Raw genomic sequence first — 17,800 nt, 5'->3', positions numbered from 1 at the left:
ATGGTAGGGAGATTTGAAATTGGTCTATAACTAGATACTCATAGGGTCATTTATCAAAAAGCGTTATGGCGTTAACGCATGCGATAATGCCATAACCCACGTGATAGTTATCGCAATACATGGCGCAAATGCAAATTTGTAAAATATATTCAAAGGTGCGGGATCAATGAAAATGAGGGGCATGTGATAGTGTAACGCCACTATCGTGCATGTTTAATGTCGGAAATAACTGCACCTTTTTTCCTGGCATTAAGCTGTGCGATATGCCCAAAATGCAATTTGCGATAAATATCACAAATTCTGTTTTGGGCATGGAGATGGGAGAGGGAGTGGAGGGGAGAGAGAGAACAGAGAGAAAGAGCGTAAGAGAGAGCCTCTAGGGTGGCACATTTAGTAGTCAACTATTTATACTGCTATAGGAGGGCCAGCTAGTAACTCGAGGTGAGGACTTGGTGGTGGTCTAGGGTTTTGGGCCAGTTTTACATGCAGAGTGAGAAGTAAAACAGAATAGCAAACTTCGGTGAAGATTTGATGTGATTTAGAGTGAGGAAAGTCACACAAAGATACAATTTCTACAATGTTCTCTCACCCTAACTTGATGGACTCTCTACTAAGGTACTATCAACCTAGGATGAGAGAACACTGAAGTAGTCTCCTCTTAGTCTGACTTTCCTAGAGATATTATGCCATTAGTATAAGTTTCATTAAATAGAGAGCCATGAGATTTGTTCCTCAAGTTACAATAACCGTGTATCACATTGTCTTTTTCTGTTAATTTAAATTTAATTTATATTATGTTTTAATTATTTAGCTTTCTCGTATTAAGTTAATTTTTACTATGTTAAACTTTTCATTTATATGGCTTTGTTATTATTCTCTTAAGTTGGAATGTTATTTGTAAAACACTGCTGCTAATCGCTATGTTTATTTAGCGCTGTTACGAAATTTTGTTGAATGTGAACCGATGTGATGTAACTAAACGAATGTCGGTATATAAAAGCTACAAATAAATAAATAAATAAATAAATATATCTTCCTTTAGAGCCATATATTCTAATAGACTTCTGGCATTTGCATACAGAATTTTTAAATTAGGCTTATTTGTATTTCTATTTTTATACATACCCACAACCTATTTGTTATTAGATGATACAGGCAGTTTGGAGCTTATCTATGTGCCCATGGTGGGTTTTGGTGGAAAATAGATTTTCATACATTAGACTTATAAAACAGAAAACACCTCTGCTTTTGGATAAATATTTTTGTTTGCACTTCTGAAAATGTTATTAACAAGTTTTAATGAGATCTATGATTATACTTTAAACTATGTGCATTTGCAAGCATTTTTGGCTGATTTGTTTACCAATCAGTTATCAATTATGAAGGTCTCTACTACATATATAACCAGAATTATTTTAAGTTGAAGATTTGAGTACATGTTTGAGTATTCCTACCTTTTAAGTTTTTTGAGTAGTGTTTTTACATTTTTTGAGTCATTTTTATCTGTGTGCTCTGTATTTAACTACACCAAGACTTGTTTTTTTAGCTTTTATAACCACCTATCAGGACATTCTAACTTATTTAATTTGCCAGTATCATTTGAAGTTGCCTCCCTCCAAACTATGTGCTGCTGGGCGATAGTCAGCTTTTCCCCATGTTCTAGTTTAAAAACTGCTCTATCTCCTTCTTTTAAAATTAGTGCAAACAGCCTGGTTCCACTCTGGTTAAGGTGAAGCCCATCCTTCAGAATAGGTTCCCCCTTCCCCAGAATCTTCCCCCTTTTCTAAAATCCTCTTCCCTGCAACATTGCCTTGTCCATGCATTGAGATTCTGAAGCTCAGCCTGCTTCTGGGGTTTTGTGAGTGGCAAGGGGAACATTTCTAAGAATGCAACCTGGAGGTTCTGGATTTCAATTTCCTACCTAAGAACCTAAATTTAACCTCCAAAACCTTTCTCCTGCACCTTCCTATGTCATTGTTACCTACATATACCATGACAGCCGGCTCCTCGCCAGCACTCTCTAAAGGATCATTTTAATTGTTCCTTTTGTCCGACCAACTAAGATCTTCATTCACATCTAGCTCAAGTAAATTTTATATTTTGAAAGATTCATGCCACTGTGAGAGGAGTCATGCCTTTGTAAGAATGTTCATTAAGGGGCGGATTTTCAGAGCCCTGCTCGCCTAAATCCGCCCAAAACCGGGCGGATTTAGGCGAGCAGGGCCCTGCGCACCGGGAAGCCTATTTTACATAGGCCTACCAGCGCGCGCAGAGCCCCGGGACTCGCGTAAGTCCCAGGGTTCTCTGAGGGGGGCGTGTCGGGGGGCGGGCCCTGTCGTAGCGGCGTTTCGGGGGCGTGTCGGCAGCGTTTTGGGGGCGGGTACGGGGGCGTGGCTACGGCCCGGGGCAGTCCGGGGGCGTGGCCGCGCCCTCCGTACCCGCCCCCAGGCCGCGGCCCGGCGCACAAGAGGCCCGCCGGCGCGCGGGGATTTACGCCCCCCAGAGGGAGGCGTAAATCCCCCGACAAAGGTAAGGGGGGGGTTTAGACAGGGCCGGGCGGGTGGGTTAGGTAGGGGAAGGGAGGGGAAGGCAAAGGAAAGTTCCCTCCGAGGCCGCCCCGATTTCGGAGCGGCCTTGGAGGGAACGGGGGTAGGCTGCGCGGCTCGGCGCGCACCGGCTATACAAAATCCATAGCCTTGCGCACGCCGATCCAGGTTTTTAGCAGATACGCGCGGCTCCGCGCGTATCTACTAAAATTCAGCGTACTTTTGTTTGCGCCTGGAGCGCAAACAAAAGTAGGCTATTCGCGCTCCTTTTAAAATCCGCCCCTAAACTTTTATGACCATTTCTTTGCAAATGCCCAAATTTTTGTCTTTTGAAATCAACATGCCTCTACATGGGTGGAACAGATAATAGGTAATTTTGTGATTGGCCGATTCATTCTTTGAAACTTTTGCAGAGTTTTTTTGGTTTTTTTTTTGAGTCATCTCTATACAACAAAGTAAACTTAAGAATATACAGATGTCTCAAATATATTTGATCCATCTCTTTGATGCATGTTTGTACTGAAACAACCCATGTCAGAATGGACTTTGGACTTCCACTGGATTACAGACTTCAATTTAAATGGGGATTTTCTTTATATCATCTGTTTTATTTCATGATGCTGCGAGTTTTATTTCCATGCACTGGAACCATTGCTGAAGATTTATGGGACATATAAATTTTTGAAGTACAAATCACTATGGAGATGGTGTTAATAACAAGCAAAGTTTCAAAATTTGGTTCAAAATTTGGTAGGCCTTGCCATAGAGTGATCTATGATTGCCTCTTTAATATATAAGGCGGCAAGTGATCTTAGCAAGGCTAAGCACTGTGGATGCCTTCCCTTAGGTTCCCCACCCCAAAACTTATGGGTCATTTCGTTAATTTTATTTGCAAGTTAGTAGGAGTGGAACAAGTCTAGTGTTCAAAATAGTATTCACCGTGATACAAGGATAGCTTAAATAAATAAAAGGATAAATAATGCTGAATAGGAGTTGAACAGCTTGGTAGTACTTCAGAAAGGCTGAGCGGGTTCTCAGCTTGAAACAAACATCTGTAAATCTGAACAGATAGAAGCTATTTCCCTGGTAAGGTATTTGATGAATGGTAGGTACCAGTCACATAAGAGTAGCTAGTTCTAGTAGTCGATTAGACAAAGTTTTGAATGATTGATAGTAACAACCATCATATGAGAAATATGTTTTCATTAGCTCAAAAATTATAATAGACATAGCTATATGTATTGAAAAATGTAATAGTTTAGGTTTTAGGAAATTAAACCCTTGAAATTTATGTTGCTTCATGAGTATATATGAGATAGTATTGAGCCAGAAGTACATATCTAATACATTTATACATAAAGGGCCTGATTTTAAAAAGCATTTACTTGAGTAAATGCACTTTACTTGAGGTAAATGGCTTTTGAAAATTGCTACATTAGTAGTTAATTTATGCACGCAACTCCTTTTGAAAATTGTTTTCAATACCTGCATGGAATTTACTATGTAGTGCAGATGGGCTAAATGAATACAAACATCAAGCTATTAGATAAGGAAAGAATGAAATAAATAACTCTTCTAAATACAATTTGTTGGCATTCATAGGCTTGAGAATTTGAATGTCAACTAGTACCTCAGACATGCTGTCTTTTCAGAGGTTTGTTTCGGAAAACAAGTCAATAAGGCATGAAGTTGGTTACAGACAATTTTAAGCAAGAGATGTTTGCCGATTCTCCTTTCAACTAGTTATCAGGCAATAATCAAACTGCCTACATTGGTGCAAACATACGGCTCGATACTGTAAGGCCGCGGTAGAAACAGTGCGGCAGTGTCAGGCGCACCCTTCCTCCCCGCACGCACAGTTCTCTTGACCTAGCGCCTGATACTCTCTTCTAATCGCATGCAAATGCATGCCGAGGCTGTGAAGCGTTAGGGAAGGGTTATGCCCGCGCAACCCATTTTACTGTATAGGCGCTTAATACAGCGCCTATACAGTAACCTGGGTGCTCTGGTACCTGTCATTTCAAATGACATTTGAAATGACATTTGAAATGACAGGCACCAGGAAGTGTAAAAAACAAAATTTTTAAATACCTGTCGGAGGGCCGCGTGGGTCCAGGCGGCCGGCGGGCGGCGGGATCCGGGGGGCAGGTGGTCGCGTGTTAAATCTAGGCTGTGGGCGGGTGGGCGCCTGTTCCAGGCGGCGGCGGGGGCGGGTGGACGCACGTTAGTTTCAGACGGCCGGCGGCGGGAGCCGGGGGGCGGGTGGTCGCATGTTAAATCTAGGCTGGGTCGCACAGACACGCATTCATCCAGGCGGAGGAGCCGGCGGCGAAAGCAGCCGGCTCCTCCGCCTGGATGAATGAATGCGCGCCTGTGCGACCCCTGCGATTCGGCGCAGCGATACAGTCTCCAGCGTGAAACTGGAGACTGTATCGCTGGATCGCCTTACTCGTCTGTATTGTGCGCTCCCAGCACGTTACAGACGGGGAATCTTTAACCGCACGTTACTGTATCGACCTGATAGTGGGAACCTTTTAGCTATGGGGTTTGCACTAATAATTAAAGCAGTGCTAAATAGGGAAATGGGAGACCTATAGGAAAAAAAAGTTAAACCAACGAAGTACAGGAAGGAAATTCACACCTAGAGGCTAGTCATCCAAGCAGGCAATGAAGGAAGGGTAATGGCAGTGACATTATTTCAACTGTCCAGTAACTAAATATGAACTGTTTGATCAGAATATACATGCAATAGGAATCACACAGTTGTACTTGATATCTTAGGGAAAGCAAATGTTGCTTACCTGTAACAGGTGTTCTCACAGAACAGCAGGATGTTAGTCCTCACATGTGGGTGACATCACAGGATGGAGGCCAATCACGGAACACTTTTGTCAAAGTTTCTAGAACTTTGACTGGCACCTACTGGACATGCCCAGCATGACACTAAACCTGCAGCCAGCAGGGGTCCCCCTTTAGTCTTGTTTAAAGCTACAGGAAGTGCCAAAAAGTAAAATAAGAAAATGTAACAAACCCAACACCGCGGGGTGGCGGGGGAGTTTCATGAGGACTAACATCCTGCTGTTCTGTGAGAACACCTGTTACAGGTAAGCAGCATTTGCTTTCTCACAGGACAAGCAGGATGGTAGTCCTCACATATGGGTGAGTACCGAGCTGAGGATGTCCGAGAAATGCACCAAATGTACCCAAGATGTGCAATAGGCACAAGGACTGGGTGAAATTTAGTAGAGGGCATCCTGAACCTTAACATGCAGGCGGAAGGGTGTTTTTTACGTCAAGTTGTAAAAAGGTTGCGCAAGACAGACTGGCTGAAGATGGAATCTTGTCTTCCAGCCTTGTCTAAGCAATAATGGGCTGTAAAGGTATGGAGAGAACTCCAGGTAGCAGCCCTGCAAATGTCAGGAAGTGGCACCGAGCATAGGTGTGCTACTGAAGTCGCCATGGCCCTCACAGAGTATGCTTTAACACAGTCTTGAAGTGGAATGCCTGCTTGCTGATAGCAAAAGGATATGCAGTCCGCTAACCAGGAGGAGAAAGTCTGCTTACCCACAGGCTGCCCCAATTTGATGGAATGGAAAGAGACAAACAATTGAGTGCTTTTCCTGTGGGCAGCTGTACAGTTTAGATAGAATGCTAGAGCACGTTTACAGTCAAGGGTATGCAAAGACTCTTCTCCTGGACTGGAGTGGGGCCTGGGAAAGAAGGTAGGTAGTATAATGGATTTATTAATGTGAAACTCCGATACTACCTTAGGTAAGAACTTAGGGTGAGTGCGGAGTACTGCCCGGTCCTGCAGAAGTTTAATGTAAGGCGGATAGGTAACTAGGGCCTGTAACTCACTAACTCTGCGAGCAGATGTTCTTGCCAAAAGAAAAATCACTTTCCATGTGAGATAGCGAAGATCACAGGATTGGAGAGGCTCGAATGGTGGTTTCATGAGCCGACCCAAAACCAGATTGAGATCCCAAGAAGGGGCCATAGGGTGCAGTGAAGGCTTGAGGTGAAGCAAACCCTTCAGAAAACATGTTACGAGGGGTTATACTGAAATAGGAACGTCCCCGATACCTTTATGGAAGGTGGCTACCGTACTGACATGCATTCTGATGGAGGAAGTTTTTAGACCTGATTCTGACAAGTGCCAGAGATAGTCTAGAAACTTCGTGGTGGAACAGGTAAAGAGATCAAGGGATTGAGAAGAACACCATGATTTAAACCTGTTCCATTTGTAAAGATAAGATTTTCTTGTGGAAGGCTTCCGTGAAGCAATCAGGACACGGGAAACTGGCTCCGAAAGGTTAAGTGGCTGAAGAATTAACCTTTCAACATCCAGGCCCGTCAAGGACAAGGCCTGAACATTGGGGTGGCGTAGGCACCCGTCGTTCTGAGTGATCAGAAGCGGGTCCTTTCCTAAGGGAATGTGCCTGCGAATGGAGAGGTCCTGAAATATTGGAAACCACACTTGGCGAGGCCAGCATGATCCTTGAGCAAGGAATACTCCTGAATTCCCTGAAATGCGCTGTGGTCAAACCTATCTTAAAGAAACCCCAACTCGACCTGACCATTCCATCCAACTACCGGCCCATCTCGAACCTACCGTTCCTGGCCAAGATCATCGAGAAGACAGTCAACCACCAGCTATCAGAATTTCTGGAAAACAGAAATATACTGGCTCCCGCTCAACATGGCTTCAAAAAATCTCACAACACCGAATCCCTACTACTCACCTTCACAGACACAATACTACGAGGATTCGACAATAGCACATCATTCCTTCTAATTCTACTCGACATCTCCGCCGCATTTGACACTGTCAATCATAAGATCTTGCTTCACAGGCTAAGAGAAGTAGGCATCAGTGGCACCATTCTCAAATGGTTTCAATCATTCCTCACCAATAGATCCTTTAAGGTAACCCACAAAGGCACAACCATCAGAAAAAAATTCCCCTCTCACATGGAGTCCCACAAGGCTCATCGCTATCCCCTACCCTCTTCAACATCTATATGCTGCCAGTATGCAACTACTTAGACAAAACAGGGCTCACCTACTTCCTATATGCCGATGATGTACAGATCATGCTCCCCATTAGAGACATCAACAATACTCTAAACCGATGAGAATCCTACCTGACAGAAATAACATCCATCCTCACCCAAATGGCACTAACGCTAAACCAGAACAAGACGGAAATTCTCCACCTCTCCAGAAAAACATCAACACCCAATTCTGACCCCACAACACTAGCCAAATACAACATGCTCACGACAGTTAGAGAACTCGGAGTCACCCTAGACAAATTAAACTTCAAATTTCACATCAAGACACTGATAAAAGAAGGATTCTACAAACTTCAAGTCCTCAAGAAACTCCAACCCCTTCTTTACCCCCCAGACTACCGTACAGTTGTACAATCCCTTCTTTTTGCCAAGATAGATTATTGCAATGCCCTCCTAACAGGCCTCCCCGCAGCCACCCTCAAGCCCCTCCAGCTCCTCCAAAACGCAGCTGCACGGTCTCTAACAAACAACAAAAAAACGGATCACATCACACCCACACTCAAACAACTCCATTGGCTGCCCGTACCTTTCAGATCCCAATACAAAACTCTCATGCTCATACACAAAGCAATCCATAATGACAAAGCCAGTTGCATACAGAAACCACTGACCCCCTTACAACTCCACCAGAAATCTCCGCTCAACCAACACAGGCCTTCTCGCCACTCCCTCCATTAAGGAAGTGCATTGAGTCACCACAAGAGAACGCACAGCATTCATAGCAGGCCCTCACCTCTGGAACAACCTTCCCCCCTCTCTCAGATCCGACCCCTTCCGAAAAAAACTCAAAACCTGGCTCTTCCGGAAAGCATTCCCTCCAGATACATAATCTTCTGCCGCTCCTCACCCTTCCCCCCAGATAAATTACCCCGCCCCCGTCCCCTGCCAACCCTTCTCCCGGCCACTGTACATAAGTTAAATCAAAACATATTTCTGTTAAAAGAATTATTTAATATATTCTGTTACAGTTATTTAGTTAAGCAAGTTATAAGTACCTAGTTAATCAGGTAACCTGTTACACTGTACCATGTCCTAACAAGGTTTGCCTTTAGACATCATGTTATATGTAAACCGGAGTGATATGCCAAATCGAATGTCTGCATAGAAAAATAAATAAATAAATAAATAAATAAATAATGGAATACTTTCAATGCCATGCTAAATCCAGCACGCTGAATCCTTGGAGTTACTGACTACTCTACAGCTGAGATTCACGGGATGATCTCAGGGAGGTGAGCAGATCTGAATTTTACATTGTAAATATATGTATTTATATATAAATATATATATATTCTCTGGTTTTGATTTACTTGTGCTATGGATATACTTTCTTATATATATTCTATTACATTTGTACCTTTCCCTTGTTTACATTGTAGCCGCACGTATCTTATAAAATCCGGGGTCGGCGCACGCAAGGGGGTGCACATTTGTGCAACCTGCGCGTGCCGAGCCCGGTGTGCGCTGCCTGTTCCCTCCTAGGTGGCCTATGCAAAATAGGTGCACCAGCGCGCGCGCAGGGCTTTAAAATCTGGCCCATATTTTTTTTTTATTTTTTCCACATATTTTATATTTTCTGACATGTTTAAAATAACCTCTGATCAACTGCAACAGGTTGTGACCTCCTGTTTTATAGCAATTGGTTAGAATGTATCAGCTGAAATATTCAAAATAAAAGTGCCTGGATCAAGGTGCAATCCATTGCTGCTAGAGTGCTGAATAAAGTTAAAACTAAAGTTTTAACAAAACTGCTGGAGTTTTAACAAAATGTTTTATGTAGCATTGTGCTGATTATGAATTATTTATCCTTCTAGAGTTGAATTCATGCCTGGACATGGATCAACAATCCCCTGAAGAAGGCAACAAAACACAGCCAGTTGCGCTGAGAACTGAAATTGGGTTTTTTTTGTTGAAGCAAGACAGCGTTTTAGCTTCACAAGACCTTTAAGTGAACCATTTTGCAACATGATCTATATAAATGTCTTGACTCCAAATGTTTAGTTGCAATTAAGAAAGCATTTAAAAAAAAAAAAGAATTGGACAGTTTATGGAATTTATATGAGGCCAACAATTAAAATATGGAGCTATTGTTATTAATGGACTGATTTATTAGCCAGAATTGGCTTGATCACATGCTCCTTTAAAAATCTCCTTTATAGGAAGGTCTCCCTTTTTTTTTTACTTTTGGATATAGTATTTGTTCTTTTGTGGCATTGTGGTACTCCTTATTGGGGGGTTCTTTGTCAATTTAAATATTTAATACTACTAATTTCAGGGTCTGAGTTAATATGATAATCACACCTACAGCTCTGATAGTGCTAATATGCAAGAAAATTCTATTAAAGAAAACAGGCCAGCAAACTCCACTTCCTCCTTCAGTTCTACTTTATTCTGTTTTAGAGAATAATGACAATCCAACCATAATTGCATACCTCATCATTCATTCAACTACTGAAAGACAGTAATGTGCTAGTTTACATTACTATATTCTACTACTACAAACACTGCTTTGTGCCAGACATGAGAAACTCTGACCCTTGAGGTATACAAAGAATCGTTTTTCAGAACTCTCATAATAAATATACATGACATTTGCACACAATGGATCTATTCTGAATACAATGTTATTTATGTAACTTGGTTATCTTGAAAAACAGATTCATCTGCAACAGTCATGGCCCAGAGTTTACTACTATTGTTGTATGGGAAAACTATATGCATTGGAACATATCTTGAATACTTAAAAGATAGTTATTTGGTTATCTCATTTAAGCAATACTTTAAAAAAAAAAAAAAAAAAAAAAAAAAAAAAAAAGCATATTCAATTACATCTGACCCAATCTAATGCTAGTGGTCAGTTTCTCCTTCTGAATATGGAAGCCTATATTCAACATAAAAAGAGGAGGATATAGGTAGAATAAACAGGTGAGCTATCTTAGAATGCCTTGAGATAGGACTTTGGTAAGCTGTGCAATACAGGCAGCCCTGCAGAAATGAGCAAGATTCTTTATCAAAAATCTCAACTCCCCCCTCCCATACTTTTGCTTTACTCTCACAAATCAACTTTCCATATTCCATTAAATGCATTCCTTTTTCTCTCTCATACTTTTGTTTGCCAGTAAGCATCGCTTTGATAAAGCTATCCTTTATAATCTATGAGGTCCATATTCAAAAACATTTAGCCAAATAATTCAAATTATCTAGCTAAATTAAGATGTGGGCACTTAACCAATTAAATTCTAGCCGGCTAATAAGCTAGGAGGCTAGAATTTAACCGGATAAATTAGGGGCATTCCAGGAGTGTAACTGGGAGGAGTTGAGTTAGCTGGCTCAGTTATCCGGCTAACTCCGATATTCAGAGTTAGCTGGATAACTTAGTGGCTAAGTCTGGTCGGGCCAAACAGCTGTTCTAAAGTTAGCCAGCTATATTTAGTAGTGCGGCTGCACTACTGAATATACCTCCAATGTTAGGTAGATAAGTTTATCCGGCTAACTTTGCTATCTACATAGTGAAAGAAAATGTTCTTCTCTATATTTAAAACCAAAATAAACCATAAAAAAATATTCTCAGTTTTCTTGATCCACCTTGGAGTGATAAGGAGGAAAAAGATCTCAGTGTAGAAATGTAAACTAAAAATAAATGCTGCAATATCAATCATTAAGTTAAAAAAAACCAAAAAAAACCTCTTTCAAACTTTAGTGAATACATTTCAAAGAGCAGAACCATATAAAAGTCCTCTATTCCATGTATAGCAATTTCAAATATTACTTTAGCAAAAATACTTAGCTTTTTGCACTGAGGCCTTTTTCTTCCTTATCATTCCGAGATAGATCAAGAAAACTGAGTAAGATTTATTTTTTTGATTTATTGTGGTTGCAATTATATTCCCACTTTTTTCCCCATATGATTTTTTTAATTTCCTCTCTGTATTTAAACAGGCAAAAAAAGGTAGGCAATAGCCCAAGGAAGTATGAAAATAGATTGTGCTCATAAGTATTACAACCAACTCAAAAAAATATGGTACAACACATGCAATGTGATAATATAACATGGTTTGCCTTAAAACATAGTTTGTTCTATTATTTGAAACTGTTTGATGATGCAATTTTATTGCTACCAAAATAGGAAAAAAAAAAGATTTCACAAACAAAAATATCATCAAAATACGTCACTCTTGAGCTTGCGCTGTGCACAAGTGAAAAGTTCTGCTACTATGTCCCATCTCAGAGATGTCTGCATTTACAGCAATTAAGAAATGTTTGCAAAATGCTTTGACATCCTGTCCGAATAACAAATCCTTCATAGTCATGCAAATTATTATAACATCTACTGGTTACTTTCTTGGATCTAGCAGTTTGTACAGAAGAGTGAGAGAGGACAGCATGTGCACTTTCTGTCATTAGCAGTCTAAGACTAAGAACTTAGAGAAACAGCAAAGCATGTTAAAAAAAAAAAAAGGATTCCTCTAACACAACAGCCCTGAAAATGCACTGAAAAGTTGGGCATTGACCTACAATTCTGCCTTTTCTGCCAGATGGATCAGCCTGTTCTCTTCAAACTGAACTATACCACCAGCTTGGAGAAGTTCAAGAAGAACCTGCAGGTAAAAACAAGCATAAGCCACAAATTAACCTGGTCCCAGCTCATTCACTGTATTTGCTTTAGGTGTTATTTCAATACCTTTCCTTTTATTTTTTTTGTGTGCCAAAAATCTGCTTCCTACAGAATGTATATTATGGGATCAGTTTTTAAAAGCGTAAGTGCATAAGATAACCAGGCAACTTTATCCAGTTTTCTCTAGCCAAATATTCAGAGCATTTACTTGGCAAAAAGTGTGGCTGCATATCTGGCTAAAGCTAGATGGTAAAGTGCTGATCAGCTAGATTTAGCAAACTTGGGCCTAGATTCATCAAACTGCTATAAATATAGCAAAAATAGCACCTGCGATAAAAAACAGGCCTGGTTAGGATAATTTGCTGTGTATCACATCGGTAATTTTTGCAAAGCGCTTTGCATCACCTTATGCAATGCACATTGATTTATGTGTGGCACATTATTTTTCTGATTTATATATACCGGCTTTCTGCAAGCTGCCTTTTTGTCAGGCATTTGAAGAAAGAAGAGCAGAGTAAGTGAGTTGGTGATAGTTGGTTGGAGGTATTTAGCGAGTTCTAAGTGAGGTGTCCTGTGACTTGTTTCTCATCACTTTCCCTTTGTCTATTATCTTGATCTGTGTGTATAAAAGCTTTTGTTAGTTTGTCCTGTTTGTCTGTCTGTCTTTGTGTTTTAGTGAGGTATGGTAGTGAAGCAGAGAAGAAGTGGTGAGGCATGATGGCTAGGCGGAAGAGTGGTGAGACGTAGTGGTGAGGCCTGCAGGTGAGGCAGAGGAGTGATGAGGCATGCAGGTGTGGTAGTTGTGCTGAGGAGTGGAGAGGATGGAGCGTGAGAGGCATGATGAGACATCCATGCTGTGGTGTCTTCTCTTGCTCTTCCATCTCGAAGCTGAACTTTTTTATCCTGGTCCTGCTGCCTTCTTGTTGAACTCTGCTACCTTGGCTCTTAAGGCTGTCTCCTTGAGTGCACTATTTCAACATGAACTATCTGGAGCCTTCTAGTTGAACTCTCCTGCCTTGGCCCTTAGGCTGTCCCCTTGAGTGCACTCTTTCAACATGCCCTGTCTGGGGCCTTTTGGTTAACATCACATAGTTATGCTGCTATCAGCTGTAACAGAATTGTACTGTAGCTATTGGGGTGCTACTTCCGCTTTCTATGTTCTTTGCTGTAATCGTGATTGTGCAAAAGGATAAGATGCTAATACTGTACATGTAATGTTGCCATTTGGAACAAAGTATGTACAGGTCTTCACTCTTGTCAGCAGCTGTGTGACAAGTGAGGAGGACTGAAGGAATTGTATAGGTTAGAGAATCCTCACAGCCCAAGAGCAGACAGCTAAGAGGCATGCTTTGCTTGGGACCAGGCAGACCTCCACACACTGGCTGCCCCTCCTGTACTGGCCTGACATGTGGAATGGTATAATACCTGTTTGATAAGGATAATAGTTAGTGAACATTTATTATACAGATCTACAAGCCAGGCCAGTATTGGGGTGGGGGGGGCAGCAAGTCTGGGGAGGTCTGCCTGGTCCCAAGCAACAGCTGGCCTCCCAGCTGTCTGTTCTTGGGCTGTGGGGATTTTCTAACCTATTCAACTTCCTCACTCTTCCTCAGTTGTCACACATGGTGTTAGAGCAGCCTGCAGGTAGACAGATGCCTAATGCAATGGTTGTGTAGTGGACAAGTGATGCGGCAAAAGTCTACTGCTAAAGCTGTCCCTTAAAAGCAACAGCAGAAACATGCCACAACTTCTATGTATGCACAAACATATCTAGCTACATATGGAAGAATCTTTGGAGGCCTACCCTGGCAGCTTAGACATATGGCAGAGTAAGTCGCAATTGATGTGGCCTGGTATGGCAGCTTCTATGTCGAGTGTGCAGGATATGTTCTACAGAGAGGAGGATAAGTAGGCTAATGTATCGACATAGGGAACCTCTAATAGGAGTGCTGGCAGGCCTCGGGGCCCCGTACACCCCAAAACAGCTAACCCTCCCTGGCAGATATAGCTCTTGGAACCATGCACAACCCCAAACAGGACAATTAATCCCACTCCAGGTACTAGGTGAAAGAGTCTCAGGATCGGGGTGGGGGGGCGGAGGGTTTACACCTCAGGCAGATATCTTCTCATCCAGGAAAGTGACATACCATATCTGAGATCTGACACTGGCAAGTTTTACAACCTCTCCTCCCCCACCAGATGCAAGGAATAAACTGTGTGAGCCCTAGGTAGAAGGTTATTTGACTATGCATCAGGCCATTTTCTCCCCATCCGATACAATACTATCTCTGAGGCACTCCTTGTAAAGAGTGGAAGCATGGGATCGATCGCTGGTGTCCAAAAGGAGCATGTGCAAAATGGATGCACACACATTGCATATTCTGGGGTATGCATAGGTGTGGTAATGGAGGGAGCAATGAGGCCAACATCACCCCCAGACACAAATCTCGACAGAGGCTAACACAGCATGTCACTCACCCAGACATACACACTGACACTTATCTTTCGGCCCATACTTGGGTACAGACTACTCCTGTACTTTGTGCACCTACACAAGGCCAATGTATAGGTTCCTGCCCTGTTCCTAATCAACCATTATTAATGTCTGTGGCAGCCTGGTCATAACTGCTAATGAGGGAGTCAGCATCCTAACTATGCTCAGAAGATTATCTACACCTGCCAGCAATGCACACATCTCTGAGAAGCATATATGATAAGCACTTTGTCAGAGGTACTGATATGGCCTCCTCAAGCCCTCAGGTGACACTAAATGCTTGTCTTGCAAGAGACCAACACAGAAAATGCCTAAGCCACCAGGCCAAACATGAGACCTCTGGGAGCAGTTGGCCTATACAATCAACACAGTGGCAGGTTCCAGAATGAGGAAGGATGTAGGCTCCTCATGTCATCAGCTGACAATACCTTCTGTAGCTTTTATGCTATAAACAGAGCTGACGATTGAGATTCTCTCAGCACACCTGACTTGCCAAGCATAAACTGTAAAACTGACAAACAGCACATGAGACACAGCCTATAGGACAGCAACTCTTCCATCTTGGCCGTAAGTCACAGCAGCCATGTGGACCAGCAAAGACCTCCTTCCATAAAACACCGGAAAGGTAGTAACACCCTGGAAATTGACCATTCTGCAAGCTGTTCACCCCAGGGCTCCTCAGCCTATGTGCTTTAAAGGTGGCCACAGATAGCATTAGGAGTGTAACTGATAACAGCTATCACAACAAATGAACTACTCTGCATATTTTCTAGGGACATATATACAGCAGTACCACATAACTAGCCCTGAGCTGCACTGACCAAGGGCCTTACCGTGACATCTCTATATTTGACAAAGGCTATCTGTGATGTGTCAGGCAAGGCAAATAGCTCCTAACACACCTTTGCATTGGGTTAAACATAAGAACATAAGATATGCCATTCTGGGTCAGACCAAGGGTCCATCAAGGCCAGCATCCTGTTACCAACAGTAGCCAATCCAAGTCACAATTATCTGGCAAGAAGCCAAACCTTAAATAGATCTCAAGCTACTATTGTTTATTAATTAATAGCAGTTTAAATGATGTGAACATTTTTCTTAGGAGACATCTGGGTGCAATTAGAGTCTTTAGAAAGTAGTTTGTGCCCTTGACATTTCAGAGGTGACTTACAAATACAAGTGAAGGCATGACACCATCTGATTCTCAATCCTGCCTTCATACAGTCTGACCAGCATCCTTGTCTAGCCTCCCCAAGAAGCTAACATAACTGCTCAACCGCAAAGGACCTCACCATCTGTATATGATGGTTGACATTTTGCCTAGGGAGGTGTAGCATGGTACATCTGTGTATGGGTGCATGCAATCCCTAAGAAGTATGCTAGCTTTATTAAATTTAAGAGAACAACAATGGATATTTAAATTCAACACCGTGCATCCTGGTGGTCTCAATCTAGCAATTGAATGGTATTCAATTGTTTGAGAAATACGCTGAATGATTGACATGTAGATGGATTTAAATACACTTGCGTAGTCTGTCTTCCGGTTGACGTAACCGGTACACGAAACTCGCAAGTTGAAAGAATGGAACTGCTGCAGTAAGTTTGTAACTGAATTTTACTACCACTTGTTCTTAACGTGAGAATCTGGAAAAGATTTATTTAAATTTCTCTTTGTGATCTTTACAGAAGACTAATCACCCCATGACAAAGCATAGCACTCCGAAACACGGACCGTGTCGGGCGTAGAACTGAGTGATGATCTGGGCATAAGAATTCATCAAATATCACATTTTTGGACCTAACATAGCTAAGTGGCCTGTTTGTTCTAATATACAATATATCAATGAGTTCCTTTATAAGTGCTTTAATGGTACTATCACGGTGAAATTTATTGCACTGGTTGAACATTACGTTTTCTACAAAATAAGCACAACTGCATTCATCAAAAAGTCAAAAAACAACAACAATGACCGATGATTAGGTATTGGCAGAGTTTGGAATGTGTTTTTACACAAAATGACGATGCCCAGTATGATGGTCATTATTTCTGAATAAGTGAGATATAACTGTGGTGTGATAGTCGATATTATTGTTGTTTGGGAGTTTGCTGAGTGACTATAGAACCATGTAGTCTTTTCCATATTATGTATACATATATACGTGTGTGTGTGTGTGTGTATATATATATATATATACACATACACACACACACACAGTCTCTTATATAAATATCAATGGTGTATCAGATGCTCAAAAAGGCTTAATAGACAAACATATACATGAGTTACAAGTCTGATATATCTATAATTTATCCCACAATATTATTTGTATTTTTTAAGATTTTTTTTCACAGTATATGCAATTAAAAGGAATGTTACCTCAGTTTACTAGTGTAGTATTTGTAGATAGCTGGTGTTATACCTATCTCTGTTAAATTCTGTGAAAATCATAAAAGAACTATCCAACAATATAGCTGTTTTCAGAAAGGATGCATTCAATATAATTATCTTCCTAGAAGTTCAAAGATTTCCAACAGCAGTCACTGTTTCAGCAAGAAGCCTGCTTCAAGGAACAGTATATTTTGACTAGTAATCTTATTCTTGTAGAGACTTTCCTCTTAACCCAAAAGCATCAGCTTATTACTTATATAGAGCCTTTTGGGCTCAGCCTCCTGTCAACTTTAGTCACTAATATAAACAATCTCTCCAGCTATGTTTATTTATTCACTGTAACTAATCTTTAGGAAGCAATACTGTTGGAAAACTTGGTTTGGTTTTTTTTGTTTCCTCTACAAATGATTTTATCTATTTCCCCTACTGTGTCTATTACTTTTCACATTACTACCTGTTGTCTTTCTGAATGCCGTGAGTCATCATCTGGGCTGCAGAGAAACTCAAGTACCTGTCCAAAGAGAAAGAAAATGTTCTTGTTGTTTAGGCATGACGGTAATAGTGATAAGGGGAAGAGGAGTAAGACACAAACTAAGGTCACAGAGAAAATCTAAGAATAAATACATGGTGCTAGATGAAGAGTAATGGAGCAAAGTATGAAAAAAGGTTTTAACCATTAA

At 41.4% G+C, this 17,800-nt stretch overlaps 1 protein-coding gene across 5 annotated transcripts in view; it reads right to left on the bottom strand.

The window, feature by feature from the left end:
* The window catches only part of VPS8 (VPS8 subunit of CORVET complex), an 818,099-nt gene that overhangs the window by 447,478 nt on the left and 352,821 nt on the right, over positions 1–17,800 (bottom strand). For all 5 annotated transcript variants that reach the window (XM_029606199.1, XM_029606197.1, XM_029606196.1 and 2 more), the window contains 2 exons: positions 17,575–17,631; positions 12,137–12,219 (listed from right to left, as the gene is read on the bottom strand). In XM_029606199.1, coding sequence (XP_029462059.1) covers positions 12,137–12,219; positions 17,575–17,631 — 140 coding nt within the window. The remainder of the gene's footprint in view (positions 1–12,136; positions 12,220–17,574; positions 17,632–17,800) is intronic.

This window comes from Rhinatrema bivittatum, chromosome 6 (genome assembly GCF_901001135.1).
Source record: "Rhinatrema bivittatum chromosome 6, aRhiBiv1.1, whole genome shotgun sequence".
NCBI lineage: Eukaryota > Metazoa > Chordata > Amphibia > Gymnophiona > Rhinatrematidae > Rhinatrema > Rhinatrema bivittatum.
This window is presented reverse-complemented; position numbering and strand designations above follow the sequence as displayed.